Below are 19,883 nucleotides of genomic sequence, written 5' to 3' on the forward strand. Positions count from 1 at the left end.
ATAATGGATCCCAATTGTTGTCTTCAATGGTGAGTGTTCATCAGAGACAAGGGTATCCTCAAGAGTGTCCCATAGAAGTGTGATAGGCCCCCTATTATTTTCTATGTACATAAATTATCTGGCAGAATGGGTGGCCAGCAATCTGCTGTTGTTTGCTGACAATACTCTGGTATATGGGAAAATGTAGTAGCTGAGTGACCGTGGGAGAATACAAGATGATTTTGACAAATTTTTTAGTTGGTGTGACAAATGGCAGCTAGTGCTAAACATGTAAGTTAATTGGGATGAGTAGGAAAGCAAACCCATAACATTCGTCTACAGCAAAGTAGAGTCCTGCTTGACACAATCATATCATTTAAATATTGGGTGTAACATTGCAAAGCAATAATGGAATGAAATGAATTTGCAATAATGGAATGGAATAAACATGTGAGGATTGTGGTAGGCAAGGCCAATTATCAACTTTGATTTATTAGCAGAATTTTAGGAAAGGTGGTTAGTATGTAAAGAAGACCACATACTCATATAGGGCACTAGTGTGACCTATTATTGGTTACTGCTCAAATGTTTGGAATCCACGTGGCCTGCATTAAAGAAAGACATCAAGTCAGTTAAGAGGAATGTTGCTACATTTGTTACTAGTAGGTTTGAACAACTTGCAAATGTTATGGAGGTGCTTCAGGAAATCAGATGGGAATTCCTAGAGGTAAGGCAGGTGGTAAGGCAAAGTTCTTTTCAAGAAACACTATTGAGAAAATTTAGAGAACCAGCATTTGAAGCTGACTGGCAGAATTATTCTATTGCCACCAACATACATATTTCATAAGGACCACAAAGGTAAAATACGAAAAATCAAAGCTCATATGCAGGTACACACACAATTGTTTTCCATTTGCTTTTTTTGCAAGTGGAATGTGAAAGGAAGTGACTATTTGTGGTAAAGGATCCCTTTGCCACACACCATAAAGTGACTTGTGGAGTGTGTATGTAGTTGCAGGTGTAGGTATAGTTGTAGATGTAGATGTAGACATGTTATTGTTATATGTACCCATGAGCGATTGGCAATAGACAGCTCCATGCAAATGAAGTAGCATCCATGGTCATTGATGTACAGTGTAACAAGATCTTATGTACACACATTGAGGGCTGAGTCTAAGAATTACTGAAAAACAATGAAAAATGTGGAAAGTGGAGAAACATGTAGCATTCTTTCCAGAATGATTATTCAGAGTGCAGAAGTGTGGACTGATATGAAACTTGCTGGCAGATTAAAACTGTGTACCAGACTGGAGCTCAAATGGGAGACCTTTGCCTTTTGTGCACAAGTGCTTTATCAACTGAGCTACCAGAGCACCACTCATGTCCTGTCCTTACAGCTTTCTTCTGTAAGTACCTTATCTCCTAACTTCCAAACTTCACAGAAGTTCTCCTATGTAACTTGCAAGACTAGCACTCAGGGAAGAGCATTTGCCCATGAATTGCAAAAGTCCTGGGTTAAAGTCCTCATTTAGCACACAGTTTTAATCTACCAGTAAGTTTCAAATCAGCACATACTACACTGCAGAGTGAAAATTCGTTCTGTGAACAATCTCCCAGGCTGTAGCTAAGCCATGTTTCCACAGTATCCTTTTTCCCAAGAGGTTAATCCTGCAAGTTATGTAGGAGATCTTCTGTGAAGTTTGGAAGTTAGGAGATTAGTCACTGATGGAAGTAAAGTTGTGAGGATAGTTTGTGAGTGGTTATCAGGTAGCTCAGGTAGTAGAATATTCATCAGTGAAAGGCTAATTTTCCAGGTTTGAGTCTCAGTCCAGCATACCGTTTTTATCTGTCAGGAAGTTTCAAGTAGCATACTAATTATAACGAGAGAAAAGTCAGTTGGTATTAAAAGTCTCATGAGTTGTCTGAAAGTATCAGAAAAAAATCATATAAAAATGCACCAATATTACCAAACCAACAAGAGTATCATTCAGATCTATGCAGATGAGAGTAAATGAATAGTGGAATACATCAAACACCTTCTAGAGGTTTGTAACTGGGAGGTAAGTATTTGATAACATCCTATAACAATAATTCTGTACCAACTAATTGACACATTTTCACTATGTAAGAAAATTGCAAGAACTTATTAATACCGCATCACATCTAGTTTAAAAAATGAATAATACATACATTGAGATATACAGACAGAGATCACTCTACACTTTCTGGAAGATATGTTGATGATGGTTACTATTGTATGAAGAGAATGAACTGATGGCTGCTGCAATATATGTACTGAACTGTCGAGAGTAATCATAAATGGCAGTAACCATAAATGGCAGCTGGTGCTCATTTGTGTTGGTGGGGCCCAGAAAAAAGTCAATAAACTTTATAATGGAATTGCTCTGAAGTGTTTGTTATATAATCTTCATTTATGTCTTGCTGCTCAAAAAACATTAGAAAAATAATAAATATGGTAATGATTTCAAGCTTCTCTCTCATACTTCATAAATTAAAAAGCATTTTCAGCAAACAATCTACATTATTCATTTTAAAAGCACTCTAAGAATACTCAAGTTTCAATGATACTGCTCCAGAAAATGGAACACTACTGAAAGATTGGCCTGTTTGCAGTTTGAAACACTTCCCATTGATGAATGGCAGTAGGGGTGGGAGGAGGGGTTTGGAATACAGAACCAAACATGCATCACTTCGGTTATGTGTGCTCTTAATTCATACAGCTAATTCATACAACTAGCTCAGTTTCAACATTGGAGTTTCGTTTGCCCCCAGATGTTGAATAAATGATGTGCTATTTAATGGAATGCTTCCAATTTCTGCTGATTTCAGGCAACTGAGTCCCAGAGGAAAAATGTTTAAGCTAGACTGCTTCAAAATATTTGATAGAATAATAAGTGAGATGGGAAATGGGTCTGACATATATCATTTCAGCTCACTGCAATTTCCTGCCAGGAAAGCATTCAATGAGAGTTCTGTATCTTATTTTAAGATATGTGGAGCAGATTTTGGTGCCAAATATAACCAAAACACCAATACAGCAGAGCTAGTTAATAGAATAGCTGCTTTCAAATTCCACCAGAAAGAGCTGATGAAGAGCCATTTGGATATTTTGAATTTTTTGTTTTCAGTGTATGGGTTATTAGATGCTTATGCAAACATAAAAATAACATTGAGGATATTAATGACAATTATAATGCACTTTCAGCCAATTAAAGGTGATAAAAAACTACTTATGGTGAAGCAGACTGTCAAATTCAGCTATCTTGCCGAGGGAATTGACACAGCTGCTACATTTGACTTCAATGACATTAAGGATGGGTTTGCTGTACTCAAAGAAAGGAAACTGAAAGTAAAATAATAACAAGAACACAACTCTTTGGAAGAAATGTATTCTTAATACATAATTATAGCCCTTTTCTTTTATTTCCTATTAATGTTGTATACACTGTTAATAATTTAATAGAAGAAAATAATATCTGTTCTTTATTATACATCATGATAAAATCAATATACACTAGCTGCCACAAACAAAATGGCATATATTTTGTTTTACTTTCAATTCTTTTAGAAAGTTTGGACAATTTGTAATTTATTTACCACATTGATGCATTTAATTTGTTGGGTGCAATATTTTTCACCTATATAGCTCATTTAAATAATATTCTTCAATAACACATCATTTTTATTCAACTTACTTTTCAGATATCTTATATCTGTGTTGAAAAATTTCCAGAGAGTTTTTCTGGGAGAGGGGAACTTAGCTTGGCAGTTCTGCTAGGGATGGAGGATCTCTGGGCATAGCTCCAGCTGTGGGCTCCAGGTGCCCAGCCCCAAACACTGTGTAGACAAGTGGACAGGAGGGCAAGGAGGATGGACAGGCAGCAGGGTTCGCAGGGGGTAGCAAGGGAAAGGATGTATGTGTGAGCTGGTCCATCCAGGTGGTCATCCTGAGCTTGCCCTATGCTATGCTAAGGGGAGACGTGAAGCAGAGAAAGGGAAACTGCTTGGTCATGTCACTGTGACTGCAGTTTTATGAGCAGGGGTTGTGGAAGAGTATGGACCACCTGATGCTGGCCCCTGATGCTGATCGAATGACCCAGGTACCGACAGCTCAGAGTAACATCGTGTCTCTGGAATGCAGTGATGGAAACTGGGCCTGACTGCTTCTGGTCTGTGTCACTTGTACTACATCAAAGTCATGTCATACACAAACTGTTTGATATGACACTGAAAAATATACCAAAAAAATTATATCAGAAAATATTTTGTGAGCTGGGCCTTCTGGCTTGTCAGATGAGCCACCCCTGGTGACTTGAACTAAATGCGAGAGATTTGTATTTAGAATAAGGAATATGTGCAGAACACAGCAATTTATGAGTGCTGTCAGCAGAGTAAGGAACAGCTGTGTCATTACCTAAGAGTTGGAATAAAAGATCTGTAAAACAACTTAGGTCAAAGAGTGAGGATATCCCTAAGCTGAATGTAAGTTATAACAAATAATTTGTGTCCTGGGTTGATAGGTTAGGGTCCAGCACATCTGAGTTCCCAGACTGGTGTTGTTCATGGAGCAAAGCTGGTCATCTTCAGTTGCCTGGTGCTCGTTTAATGGTAAATACAATTTACATTTTAGGTGGCCAGTTATCTTTTTTCTCCATTTCAAACAATTTCTGCCAGTTTGGTTCAGGCTAGGAGAGCTCATTTGTACTTTCACCATAAGCAAGAGGGACAAAGATGATGAAAAGAATCTTTCTCCATGAGAAGCAATCATTTCTTCATAATTTATCTGCATAACAAGAGACTGTACATCCACATGCAATTGACTGTTTGTGTCTGTGAAGGAATTATGTGCTTAAGAGGAAAAAGATACCTTAAAATGAATGGACAATACATCTACAGTCATTAAAAAAGCATCTTTGTTATTTCCAGGAGAAAAAGGGTTATATTCAAGGACTGATGACACTTTCCTCTTAACTTTCTTAAGAGCAAGGAAACACAATGTGAATGAAGCCTTCAAAATGGTAATTTTTGTGTATTGATTGTTTCATAAGTAATCTAGTTAAATGTGTTATTCTGATGTGTATATTTGTTTATTCTCTCAAAAACTAAACCCTCCAGCATATGGAAACAACTGCAAATAATCAAATGGGAGATTGAATTAAAATTATGAAACAATAAATATAATTTAGCATTGTGAAACATTTTAAGAGACCTTTTCACTTTATTCATTTATTTATTTATTTATCATCTCACAGTGATATAGGATTTGTCATCATAGTACAATTAAAATAAGTACCTCAAAACATATCTACACAAAGAACATACTTTTAAGTATGCTTTTATGAGGATGGGAGAGGTGGTCAACCATGGACTCTGGCATTTGCCTGAAGTGACTTAGCAGAATCATAGAGAACCTAAACCATTATGACCAGACAAACTCCATCTCCTGACTATGGGGTCAGTGTCTTAACAACTGTACTGCCTCATTCGGCAGCTCTCTTTGATTTCCATACAAACTGCACTGCTCTGGATGACTTACAAAGGAGCAGTCAAAGATTTTTTGTTTGAAGGCCATACAGTCCGGAATCAGTAGGCCACTCAGGCAAAATCACTGTGAGCATTGAGGCAGTCTCCCATTATTGTAGAAACCCATCTGGTAAAATGCCACATCCTGCAGTGTGAAGAATTCCACAACTGCCTGCTCCAAATCCTCGTCCAATAGGAATCAGTAATCCTTCAAAGCCATTTTTTTGAGAATCAAAGGCATGATAATCACATGGAGAGTGACATAGATTGTAGGGTGATTGCTCAAGTTGTTCCATAATGGATGGTCTGGCCTCCTAGATCAATCAGCATCTTGTATTGAGTCACGGTCAGTACAGCACTTGGCGCACCATTCCACATTGGTGCTTTTCAACAGTTGTGCTACTCCATATACATTCTTCATTCTCTTATGGAAGTTTACTTGTGTTCATCTTTCAGCAGTCAAGAAAACAACAGCACATTGGTCTTGATTGAATGCATTTGGTAATAACATTGCCATAGTTCATGTTTCTGAATTTACAGCATGCACATTAGAAAGACACAAATGTCACATTATTCCCTAGCCTACAACTCAGTAATGTAGGACTCTGGTGTGACATCATGTGTGCAGCACTGCTGTTGAAATAGCTCGTTAATGTTTTATAAATTTTAGACTTCATTTACTTATTTTAAAGTTTATTTGTTTTAATATTTGCCATAAAAGTAACTTATTAGTGGATTTTCTTTAATCTCAGTCTTTCTTCTTGTGTTATTGACTTGAGTGGTCTATTATTTGTGAGTCTGCTTTCGTCGTTCGTCTAAGCCTTGCGCCTCAGTAGTGTGTTTACATTTTGCGGCATGCACTGCAGCTGTAGTGGTTTTAAGCTAAGTACTGACAAACTTATTTGTGCTCTGTAATACAGTTATTAAATTTAATAGATTTCAGCGGTGTTGCATGCCGTTTGTGCCAAAATAACGACTTAATAAACTTTTGTAATCATTCACTTGCTGTGTTTTATAGAGTTTTCTGTGTGTTGAAGTCGTTTAGTAAATTTCATGCTTTAGTTTTCAACTGATGTTTATTAGTCTTTCTAGTGAAATATTTCAGTAAAATTTTCATTTAGTGTTTTAACTTCGCTTAGTGTTGCAGTGTTCGTTTTAATTTTTTGGTTTTAGCTAATAATTTTGTGAAGTTTTGCTGGTATTGGTATTGGCTGTGTTGTAGTAGTATTAATACAAATAGCTGCTTTCTTAGTAGGCAGAGAATTTCGAGACCATTATTGTTAGTTCTTAAATAGTTCTACTGGTGTAACTGAGCTTTGGTAACATAGACGTATAGCTTTTTCAGTAACTGTAAAATTTTACCATGAGTGAAAAGTGTGGGCTCTGTCGTAGATTTGTGAGTAGTGTACTATGGTGTGGGATTTGTTCAAAGTATTTTCATTGGGGGGAATGCAGTGGGGAAGCCAGTGGTCATTTTAGGGAGATCCTCTCGTGGGAATGTAGAATCTCTAGTAGAAACAAGCTAATAGAGGAGCAGGAGTGTAAGCTCTGTGCCCTTCAGGTGCAGTTACAATGTGCAAAGGAGGAACTAGTTAGATTGAGGAGAGTGAGGGTTGTTGGGAATGGGAACTGGCAGTTGGCAAGAAGGTAGCCTAGAAGAGGAGGTATTCAGACAGTTTTACTTTGCATACATGCAATAGATATGACCAACTGTCAGAGTTAAGTGGAGACGAGCCTCATGTAGCCATAGATGTAGGTAACTTGCAGCAGTCCTCAGCAATTGGGAGGACTAGGTTAGTTGCAGGGTATAGCAGAAAGAAGGTTCTGCTGCTAGGTAGTTCCCACAGTAGAGGTGTGAGCCAGCAGTTTCAGGAAATGTTGGGGAGTGAGTACCAGGTCACCAGCATTGTGAAGCCTAGTGCAGTGTTGGCTCAGGTAACTGAAAGCATAGGGGAGTTATGTAAGAATTTTACGAAAGAGGATCAGGTAATGATAGTGGGTGGAGCAGGGAACAGTCTCTATGGTGACAGGGAATATCATGTCAGTGGTGACTTGGTTAAGATAGCTACTCAAACTGGTGGCACTAATGTGCAATTTGTGCAACTGTTTCAGCGTCATGATCGGTCTCACCTTAATGCGGCTGTTAGGCACATTAATGTGGGGCTGGGGAGGGCACTGATGGCGGAGGGCATGGATCACATCTCAATGGTCCCAGTTTGGTCTATCACTAGATGGAGTTTCACTAGGCATGGCCTGCACCTCAATAGATGTGGGAAGGGGGGGCTGGCTAAGCTTATAGGTGACAGTGTAATGGGTGGTGGTGGTGATAATGGTATCACTCATAGAAAAATTCCTGTAGTAGTTGATGTTAGAGCTGCACCTTTTTTAGACTGAAATCAGCTGATAGGTATACCTGCTTAAAGGAAGTGCCTCTAACTAAGTGCTCACCTCCAGAGGATGTAATGTTCCCAAGTAGAGAAGGAATTAGCATATTTCATCAAAATATAAGAGGTATTTGAGATAAAGTTAGTGAAGTGCTAATAGATGTTAACTCTGAAATTATTGGTATATCAGAGCACCACTTAAATTATTTGATAATTCAGAGGCTTCCTTCACCAGGCTACAAATTAGCTGGATGTTTCTCAAGGAGCTTCTTGCGGGGTGGGGGAGTGGCTCTGTATGTAAATAACAGTATTTCATTTGAGTCCATAGACGTATCATGACACTGCACTGAACAGATATTTGAAAGTTGTGCAGCATTAGTTGAATTTAGTGAAACAAAATTTCTTCTAATTGCTGTTGTTTATAGGTCCCCTAACTCCGACGTCAGAGCATTATTGCTTAAACTAGAGAGGGTTTTTGATTCACTTTGTAGGAAGTACTAGAAAGTAGTTATATATGGTGACTTCAATATTAATTTTGTACATGATTGGGCAAGAAAAGGATGTTGGTAAATCTCCTGAATTCATATGATCTGATGCAAACTGTGTTCCTTCCAACTAGGGTGCAGGGGAACAGTAGCACAGTCATTGACAATATTTTTATTCATTGTTCACTACTTGATGGGCATTCTGTTAGTAAAAGGGTGAATGGCCTTTCAGACCACGATGCACAAATTTTAACACTAAAAGGTTTTTGTACTCAAACCAATGTCGTATTTAATTACAAACTACGTAGGAAAGTTAACCCAACAGCAATAGAGAGTTTTTCAAAACTTGTCAAGGAACAAGAGTGGCGATAATATAGATGATAAATACAATGCTTTCCATAACACATTTCTCATGCTCCTTGAGAGTTGCTTTCCATTAGAACATTCTAACGGGGTACTAGCAGTAATGGACAGCCCGGTTGGCTGACTAGTTGGATAAGGATATGTTAGAAGTAGTCACAATCAAGCTACAGTAGCCCATTACAAATAGTATTGTAAGGTGCTTAAAAATGTTATTAGCAAGACAAAATGTATGTGGTATGCAAATAGAATAGCTAATTCACAGAATAAAATTAAAGCCATATGGTCAATTGTGAAGGAAGTGTCTGGTCAGCAGCACAAGGTTGATGATATAAAGTCAGTTAGCAGTAATAATATTTCTGTTACTGATAAATCAGATATATGTACAGTATTTAACAACCATTTTCTGAGCATTGCTGGTGAATTAAATAAAAATTTAGTTTTTACAGGAAATCATATAAATTTCTTAGCAAATGCCTGTCCGAGATTGACATCTGAAATACTCCTCTGTGGTATAGACAAGTGGGAGACTGAGTCAATAATTAAATCACTGGAGACTAAGGACTCTCATGGTTATGATGGAGTGTCTAGTAGAATATTTAAGTACTTTGCTGCACATGTTAGCCCTGTATTTAGCCATATTTGTAATTTGTCCTTAATGAATGGTCAGTTTCCTGACCGATTAAAGTACTCAGTAGTAAAGCCGCTTTATAAAAAGGGATAAAGGGATAATGTAGATAATTTTAGACCTATTTCTATGCCATCAGTTTTTGCAAAAGTTATCGAAAAGGCTGTGTATGTAAGGTTAATTGATCATTTTATATCACACGACTTGTTATCAAATGTACAGTTCAGCTTTAGAAGTAATTTGACAACTGAAAATGTTATATTCTATTTTCTCTGTGAGGTACTGGATGGGTTAAACAAAAAGTTTCGAACGCTTGGCGTATTTTTTGATTTAACAAAGGCATTTGACTGTGTTGATCTCACAATATTGCTCCAGAAGTTGGACCATTACGAAATAAGGGGAGTAGCTCACATTTGGTTCACCTCTTACTTTAGCAACAGACAGCAAAAGGTCATTATTCACAATGTTGATAACGGCTGTGATGTGGGATCTGAGTGGGGTACTGTCAAGTGGGGGGGGGGGGGGGGGGGGGGGGGGTGCCCCAGGGATCAGTGTTGGGGCCGCTCCTGTTCCTTATTCATATAAATGATATGCCCTCTAGTATTATGGGTAACTCTAAAATACTTCTATTTGCTGATGACACTAGCTTGGTAGTAAAGGATGTTGTGTGCAACATTGATTCGGTTTCAAGTAGTGCAGTACATGACCTCAGTTCATGGCTTGTAGAAAATAAACTAACGTTAAATCACAGTAAGACTCAGTTTTTATAGTTTCTAACATACAATTCAACGAAACCTGAAATTTTAATCTCACAGAACGGGCATATGATTAGTGAAACTGAACAGTTCAAATTCCTAGGTGTTCAGATAGATAGTAAGCTGTTGTGGAAAGCCCACGTTCAGAATCTTGTTCAAAGACTTAATATTGGCACTTTCACTATTCGAACGGTATCGAAAGTGAGTGATACTTCGACACATAAATTAGTCTACTTTTTCTTATTTTCATTCACTTCTGTCATATGGTATTATGTTTTGGGGTAACTCTTCCCATTCTAGAAGGATATTTTTAGCTCAGAAACGGGCGGTTCGGGCAATAAGTGGTGTGAGTTTATGAACCTCTTGTCGACCTCTGTTCACGAGTCTGGGTATTTTGACATTGGCCTCTCAATATGTATATTCCTTATTGTCGTTTCTTGTTACCAATATTAGTTTATTTCCAACAATAAGCAGCTTTCACTTCGTTAATACTCGGCAGAAATCAAACCTCCATTTGGATCGGACTTCCTTAACTCTTGTGCAGAAAGGTGTGCACTATACTGCTGCATCCATTTTCAATAAGCTGCCTCTCGAATTCAAAAATCTTAGCAGTAATCCACGTGCTTTCAAATTGAAACTGAAGAGTTTCCTCGTGGGTCACTCCTTCTATTCTTTCGAGGATTCCTTGAAAAATTAAGCTGATTTTCATTGTATCGCTGATAGTGTTTGCTTAAACTTATGGACTGATTTTCTTTCAGGTTCATGAACATTTATTTTTATCTGTTATTACTTTCATGTTGTAAGTTCATGTACTGGCACGTTCCATGACCTTGGAGATTTGTTCCTCAACTTATTCCTACAGAACTTGGCATGCAAATAAATAAATATATCCACATTGGAGTCATACTATGTTGCACATATGCTGCAGCAAAATTCTCAACTTGAAACTTTTTGATTGCCCCTTATAATATAAAACATGATTTGCTCTTTATCACTGCACAGGCGAAGGATTCCCACTGTCTCCTGAACTACAAGCATGCTTCTCTGTCCCATCCACTAACTTTGTGTGGAGGACAGACTCTAGATCCATAAGCCTACAACTATGCACAATCAGTGAGATGTTAAAGTTGGGAGAGTGACAAGACATTACTGTTGTGACTATAGATCCTTGAAATGTGATTTTCTTTTAAAAGCATTAAATTGTGATCACATATTGTAATGTGATAGGGTGTTGTAGTTATCACTTTTCATTATTAACCTCCACTCTGTGTCATCTAAGTAATCTGTAATTGTGTAATGTGCATTGTTTATGAAGAATATTTTAGCTGTCTTTTTGAACATATTTAATTCAGTCATCTTCTCTATCTCCTTTACACCACTACTATGTTACTAAATTTTTTAAATGAATTGTATGAGAATAAGTTTTATATTTTTGAGTAGTTTTTTGTATACTGGAAAAAGTACCACTATTAACAGAGATATAACTTTTCTTTTGCTGGAAATAATTTGAGATATCAGCTTGTACTTTAGACTTCATTTTACAGTGTGAAGTGTTACTTCCAAACTAAATAGTATACAATAATAAAAATTCACTTAGTAATAAAACAAGTTATGTTCAGTGGGGAAATTCTCAGTTTGCCTTTACAATGTCCGTGCATCATTAATATTAAATTTTAAATTGTTCATAGCTTGTTAAAAACTGTTGTTCACCAGTGTTAGAGCATTCTTCACTTTTATGAGGACTGTAGACACTCAGTGAACATTTATGGCTATGTTTAATACCCTACATCTGCATGTCAATATTGATTTGTATGTATAGCTTTCATCATTATGGCGTATGTATAGTTTTCATCATCATGGTGTATGTGTAATAGCTCAGAAGAATGTATATCACTAGTGCCATGAATATGTTCTTGAAGGATGGCCATTTTCTCATTTAGTGTTTTCACATCTTATTTTTCTAACCTAAGAACTGCATGAATTGTAGTAGCATTTACTCAGAATGTTGTACCACAGGACTGCAGAGGGAAAAAATGCAATGAATTATAGCAATTTACCTACATTTCAGCATTATGAGAACTGAGTAGTTCTTAGGATAAAACAACTGAAGGTAGCTTGATTAATAAGCAAGTATTCTCATTGTTCATTAACTAAACAGCCATTTCTGTATTACAGAATTATGTAAGTTAGCTGTCATTAATTTTATGTGTACTAATCTAGAAGTCTGGGACTTGCAAGTTATTATTCAAGAAGTATAAGACATTTATTGTGTGACCTATGCATGTATACCCTTATTTCATTACCATAAATTCAGAGATAAAAAAATATATACACAAGTTGGTGGGAAGAAACAGTCACTCAAAACCCTTCCCATAGGGGAAACAATGTACAGGGAACTAATATAAAACTGAATTCAAAACAACATTTTGTACCATAAAATTAAATTGTACAATTAATGGCACAAATTGTGTTATTCCACGTTATGAAGGGGTGCTGGCTCAATATTTAAGGTGAGTAAATTGGAATCTATGTACTAAAATGGAAGCCAAACATTGTTGTCATGGTCCTGACATCAGATGATAGTATGTGTAATGTTATATTATCATATAAGATGTGTATATTGTGTGGAGTGAACAGTACCAAGAAATGAAGAACAATGTAGCACTAGTTTTTATTTCAGAATCAGAATCAGAATTTTTATTATCCCATAACATACAAAGTCATATCACAGATCTGATGTACTGGGGATTCGTCAACATTACATTTACATTGCAATTGCAATTTGTGTATACAGTATTACAAAAACAATATATCAACACTCCTGTTTATATTACAAAGTAATATGTAACAACAGAATTTACATAGTGAACATATTTTTACAAACATTTATTCGACACAAAACCACTAAGCCTAATTTACAGGTGATGTTTCCTTGCTCAGACTTCCACATCATCATTCATAAATTCTTCTACGGAGTAATAACTTGTGCATCTTTGGTTTCAGTTGCCCTAGCTCCATGCTGTTTATTTGTTTCTTTTTTAACATATTGTAGATTTTCTTGCCCTTATATTCTGGCGTTTGTGCATATAACTTTACCTTGTGAGTAGGCAGCATGAAGTTCGTCTTATTCCTAGTGCTGTAATGATGCTTAAAATTGTTGTCTGTGAATAATGTAGGGGTACTGTATACAAAAATAATCAGTTCTCTGATGTACAAACAGGGGGCACTTAATATTTTTAGATTTTTTAACAGTGGGTGACAAGATTCTTTTGGCCTTGCATTACATAACAGTTGATTTTTGTAATTTTAATATTCTTATGATTTTGCTTTTATTACCCCAAATTATAATGCAGTACCTTAAAACAGCTTCAAAATAGCTGTAATGAACTACTTTTCTTGTCTCCATGCTTGTTGAATATGACAAAATCTTCATAGCAAATGTCAGGCTGTTTAACATATTGGCTAAGTATTCTATATGTGAAGACCAGGACAAATTTTGGTCCAAATGTATTCTTAAAAATTTAACACAATCTGATTCTTTCATTTCCTGGTTTCTGCAAGTAATATGAATTTCATTTGTCTTAGAGTTTTTAGTTTTAAACTTTACTAAATGTGTTTTTCCAATATTCAATTTTAACCCATTTTTCTAAACTGTCTAGTAGATTTGTGACAGTTGAGGGAATTTGTTCTGAGTGATTATTTTCGATGAGGGCAGACATATCATCAGCAAATAAAACTGAGTGTTAATTTATGTTTAGTGGCAAGTCATTTATATAAAGTAAGAATAAAATTTAACCCAGAATTGAGCCTTGTGGAATGCCTTGTGAAATAATCATCCATTCAGAGAAGAAATTTCCCTTGCTTGATGATATAACTGCTCTTTGTTTTCTCTTTGTGAGATGTGACTTGAAACACTCTAAAACACGACCTCCAATTCCATATTTTTCCATTTTATATAGGAGCAATTGATGGTTTACACAATCAATTGCTTTTGTGAGGTCACAGCACATTCCTGCAACTTTGCTAGACTTGTCTAAGGCAGAATAAATTTTTTTCACAAACTGATTTGTGGCATTTATTGTGTTTTTGCCTTTCTGAAAGCCATATTGATTATCTGACAGTATGTTTGATTTTTCTATAAATTTTTCGATTTGCGCTACTACCACTGTTTCAAATATTTTTTAGAAAATTTGGAGAATAGAGATTGGGTGGTAGTTTCCCATATCTTCTCTTGAGCCTTTGTGGAGGCAATGGTGGAAACAAGACAAAAATCCGGAAGTAGGACTTAGGTTGAATAGATATTAAAGGGAAGATTCACTGATGTCATTGCTACCCTCAGTGAATCTGAGGGTGTATTACAGGACCTGATGAATAAAATGAACATGTTAATGATCACAGAATATTGACTGAGAGTATAGAAAAGCAGACAAAAGTAATCAGGAGTATCAGAAATAAGAATAGTGATAAACTTACTATCAGAGTTGGGACTACATAGAAGATAAAGTGAAGTAAAATTTGGGCTCTCAAAGAAATTGAATATATTGTAAAAGTCAGGAAAGTCTTAGGAAATTGTGAAAGCCCAGGAAATTCTGAAAGTCTCAGGGAATTCTGAGACACTCTAAGGGGAGCTGAACTGCTTGTTAATGGAAAGAAATGTCATAAATCACTCTTGACTTTATGCCTTGGAAACAATTGGTTGTAGAGATAGGCAATATAGGTGAACTGAATAGGTCTGATGTTCATTGCACCCTTCAGTTTGCCTGTTTCCCATTGCACAATTTTGAGTATGATGCAGTGTAATGTGCACATGGAAATTTGTCTTGTGACTATGAATTTATCATTCAAACAAAAGCGAAGGTGAACTTTTAATATAACAAAAATATATAAATATGAATCCATATTTGTGTATGTGTTTTTTAGATTAGAATCGAAGACCCAGGTTTGTAACATGGCAGAGTGGGATGACACACAACCTTCCATACAGTACTACACCAGCCATAGTTTTTGATGCCAACTCATTCACAACATCAATCTTAGAGTACAATACCAGTGTTGTGTATAGTACTTGCTCATTGTGAAAACCAATTAACTGTATTTTATCATGTATTTATTGCTATTTCAACTTTAACTTGTTTCATATGCCATATTTAAATAGCTTTGAAATACACAGTCAGTATTATGTAATCATCAAATTATAAAATATTCCTGCAATTGTCAATATGTAATCATTTCCAGTCGAAGCATGTCAGATTTCTACAGCAATAGTCAAAGATTCTGTAAAAGTATGTTAAGTAATAATTTCAAAACTATGTTAGCATAATGCAGCTAACAGTGATTTGATAGTAATTGAAATGCCAATTAAAAATATTGTTAACAGTTTGAGCTATGGTTTCACACAGTACCATTAGTACATTTTGTAAACTTGTTATCAGAATATGTACTCCACAGTGTGTCATTGCTTTTGTAAAAGTCAATTTATGTAAACCTTTAAACTGTTAACTGTAACTCCAGTAAAAATTTGTTCATAATAAGTAGTCTGATATGTAAAGCATTATTGTGATTAAACTTAAGTGCTGTGGCACAGACCACACATGTGGCAGTCTTGTGCTACCTTTTGTAGCACACACTTTGTACAAGTTTGTCAGTTTCATTAGTACATTAAAGTTTTCCACAAAACACTATGTCAACACTGTATTTGATATACAAGAATAAGTAAACTGTGGGCAGCACTATTGAAAATTGATAGCTGTTATGAAAATGCAGATGTACACCCATCACTAAAAGAGTCTTACTCTGGATAATTTAGGTAAGCTGCAGGACACAGTTTACTGGATTCAGTTATTTTGCACTAATTTCAGTGCAAAGTAGCACTTCAATAACTTTCTGACAGTTTCGTGCTTCAAGCCATTAGTATATCTAATATTAAGAACTCATATTTGAAATGTTATGCATCATTGCTATCGAAGTCTATTGAAACTTCATTCTTGTAACTGTAGTTTGAAGCATGTTACTGCAATAATTTCTCTTTCAGTTGATGTTATCACACAGTGGTGAGACATTAAAAGATGGATAATGAAGTGAGTGACTAGATATTATAGGTCACAGAATTGTTGATAAAACTATAAAATGTAGCTGCACTTGAAATAATCACAAATGTGTGATGTGGCAACTCAATAACTTTCATTTGCTTTTATGGAAAGTAGTAAAGAAAAATTTTCTCTCATTTACAACAAAAACTGGTTCATGGAAAACTGGATTTTCAACCTGGTAAAACATGGAAATCTTTTGATAAAACAAAACTGCCACCCTACCACAGAAGTGAATTAAAACATAACAGATGAAACTATGAAGATATAAGAAGCAGAGGCAAAGAGAGCATTTCTCACAAAGAGAAGTGTAATACCAAACTTAGGTCTTAATTTGAGGAGGAAATTTATAATAATGTTGTTTGGAGCACAGCACTGTACCAAGTTAGTCATTGACTGTGAGAAAACTGGAACAGAAGAGAATCAAATCTTTTGGGATGTGGTGTTGTAAAAGCAGGCTAAGTGGATGAATAAGATAAGAAATGAGGAAGTTCTCTACAGTATTATCTACTAAAGGGCTTTGTGGAAAAGGGACAGGTTGGTAGAACATGTGCTAAAGCACTAGGGAGTAACTTCCATAGGAAGCCATAGAGGGAAAAAATTTTAATTGATAACAGAAATTGGAATATAGCCAACAAATAATTGAGGATGTTGGATGTAAGTGCTACTCCAAAATCAAGAGATTGGCACAGGAGAAGAAAATGGTAGCAGATGGTATCAAACCAGACTGATGACCAGCTGGGTGAACTGGGGTGAGGGTGAGGATGTAGGAGACAGAGAGAGATTGACAGTGGCAAGTGCAAGAATAATTCAAATGTTAAACAACCCTCTGTCTAGTTTTGTTACCAATCCCACAGTGTATAACTTGAAATGGAATAAAGTTTTAGTGACTATGGAAGCACCTGAAGGAATGCTACTAAATCAGCAGAAAGATCTCCTGAAGAGTGATCCCTTATCACATGACTCAGATAGTGAAGCTACATTTAGGATATGCAGATACATGACACAAGTAGTTTGTAACAGAATGAGTAACCTAACCTGCAACAGTAAAAACTGCAGCTAAAACAATAGGACAAACATATGTCATTGTTAAATAAATCTACTAAGCATAATAGTGGCAAAAGTTTAGAAGAAGGAATGAAATCTAGAGTTGCACAGAATAGTTATTTAAACAACCCACCTAGCAGGAGTTTGTTATAGTGATAATTACATCAAACAGAAAAACAAAGCCTCATAAGATGTGTGTGTAGAAGAGACAGGTATAGTTCAAAAGACACTAGATCAACCAGATTTAAGCACTGCAGAATGAATTTAGCTGTAAGGAGATCATCAGGTTTAGAGCTGGATGATTCATGAGAAAGAATACCTCAAAGTACAATTCTGCAATAAAGAAGAGCTGCAAGATAATATGTAGATCATTTGAACAGAAACCAGTGAAGGGCATGAAGTGAAATCTTACAGATTTGGCCTGAAGTGTAAGAAAGAGAATCTTGGAGATTTTATAATTTGTTCCTTTACTTCATTGCTTAGCACTTATCTGATTTCATGCCCTTGGTTGCTATCAAGCTACATCACAATAAAAATTATTCTGTTTAAAGCATATTATATTCCACACATCAGTTCAGGGCAATAGGCAACATGTGGTTGCATGCCCCATTAGAGTTTTACATGGCCATAACAGATACAGGCATGACTATCAGAGATTTGAAGTCTATATGCAAAATGGAAAAAGGGCATTGCTTATGATGGTGCGTGCATACATAACACATTAAGATATGATTGTGCTGCTAATTTCCTTGACATGCATCCTACCTGATTTTAATGCACTGCCAAAGCCATGTGTGCTTCCACTTCAATTTTATTTTTCTGAAGCTTTAATAGCTTTTCCAGTTTATTATTGGTCCTTGTACTGCAAATTTTGTATTCACTCCATGGTCCATTAAGCTTCATTGTGGTTTAGCACTCTTTCTGATGCTAGTGTCTACAAATTTTAATCCTAGATTTTCAGCGAGCTGACTGATCAGTACACTATTTTGGCAGTACATTAAATAATTGAGTTTTTGTCACAAGAAACATAAATTTACTTTTTAATTGCAAATCTATATTTTTCTGCAGTAATTCATATTATGGCTTTTTAAAGACTATGAATTAATCTTTATTTTCAAGCATTAAGGTAAACTGAATTTTGAAGTTCTCACAACCAACAGTTTCTTAAACATTTTCAACCACCGTTGCTGATTCCTCCATGTTATATTTTAGCAGTAATCAATTAACTCCTTTCTTGGACTTTCCATAGCTGGAAAACTTCTATGAAATGAAGGAGTCTTTTCCAGAACACCTTGAACCTTACCTTCCATCAGAGAAAAGTAACATTTATGATATAGAAGCAATGACTGTTTTAGAACAAAAAGATGATGATGAAAGAGCTGTAGTCATCATAAGAGTGGGTAAGTGACATTTTAAAAGATAATGAATTTTATTTATTTACTTGTTAAATATTTGTTGTTTAAAAATGTTATTGATAATTCACTGTGATATTGTGAACTCATCAGTATCATGATAGATACTTTTTATGACATTAAACAATGGAAACTCCGAGTTGGTATATCACCAATACCATGAAAAGTGTAGATTGCTAGTCACTGTAAAGCTGGCCCATTGAGCTGCACAAAGGCACAACAAGAAGACTGTTACACATTATAGCTTTCAGCCAAAGCTTTCTTCAGCAAAGAGAACACACACATATTACCAGAAGCAAACATACCTCACACACACATGACCCTTCCACCACTAGCTTTCCTGAACTGTGCAGATGGGAGTTGTCATTACAACACATTCTCTGTTCTTGAAACTATCCCAGATTCATCCTACAGTAACCTACCATCCATGCAACTGCCACCCAACATTTTCTGACCCCTTGTCTGATCACCTCCTCCCTTGTCATATTCCCTCACCCTTTTTGTGTGCAGCCTTCTGTCAATGTACCACTCATCCTTTCCCCTTCCCTGCACCCCTCCCTAACTTTTTGCTTCTCCCCCAACCTCCTGACACTGTGCTTGGCAGTCTTTCCTGCCACATGGCAGATTGCTATTCACGTGACAGTCACATTGTGGTCAGAGCTGCTGGTGGTAGTTGTCATCTGTGCATGAAGTGTGCTTGCCTGTGTGAAAGTGTGCATGTCTTCTTTGCTGAAGAAGGCTATGGCTGAAAGCTATGTGTAAGTCTTTCCATTGTGTCTGTCTACAACTCAACAGTTCATGTTTAGTGAATGTTGTCCTATTGTTTTCCTAATATTGTTTATGACACTAAAATCTTTTATACTATAATAGTCTTTTGATGTCATCATCATAGATCACTTTTAATTTCTAATTAAGTATTGTTAGCTGCTGACTGACGTTAGTAATTTCACAATCTTACAGAAAACACAGATTTCAGAAAAGTTACAGTAGAAGAGTGTTTTCAGCTAATAACAACAGTGATTTTATTTTGTTGTGAAGATCAATATGTTCAAATTTCTGGTATAACTGTCATTGTGGATCTAAAAGGATTTGGATTTCAACACGCAATTCATGCAACACCAAAAACATTGTCTTTATTTATTAAAATGTTTCAGGTAAGGAATTTATTTTTGATTCCTATATTTTCAAATTATGTCAGATAAA

General features: G+C 36.0%; 1 protein-coding gene across 1 annotated transcript in view; it reads left to right on the top strand.

Moving 5' to 3' along the window:
• LOC126325841 (alpha-tocopherol transfer protein-like) overlaps positions 1 to 19,883 on the top strand; it is a 98,325-nt gene that overhangs the window by 51,053 nt on the left and 27,389 nt on the right. Inside the window, exons 3-5 of the mRNA XM_049995336.1 lie at positions 4,927 to 5,018; positions 18,518 to 18,668; positions 19,641 to 19,834. Coding sequence (XP_049851293.1) covers positions 4,927 to 5,018; positions 18,518 to 18,668; positions 19,641 to 19,834 — 437 coding nt within the window. The remainder of the gene's footprint in view (positions 1 to 4,926; positions 5,019 to 18,517; positions 18,669 to 19,640; positions 19,835 to 19,883) is intronic.

This window comes from Schistocerca gregaria, chromosome 2, assembly GCF_023897955.1.
Source record: "Schistocerca gregaria isolate iqSchGreg1 chromosome 2, iqSchGreg1.2, whole genome shotgun sequence".
Lineage (NCBI taxonomy): Eukaryota > Metazoa > Arthropoda > Insecta > Orthoptera > Acrididae > Schistocerca > Schistocerca gregaria.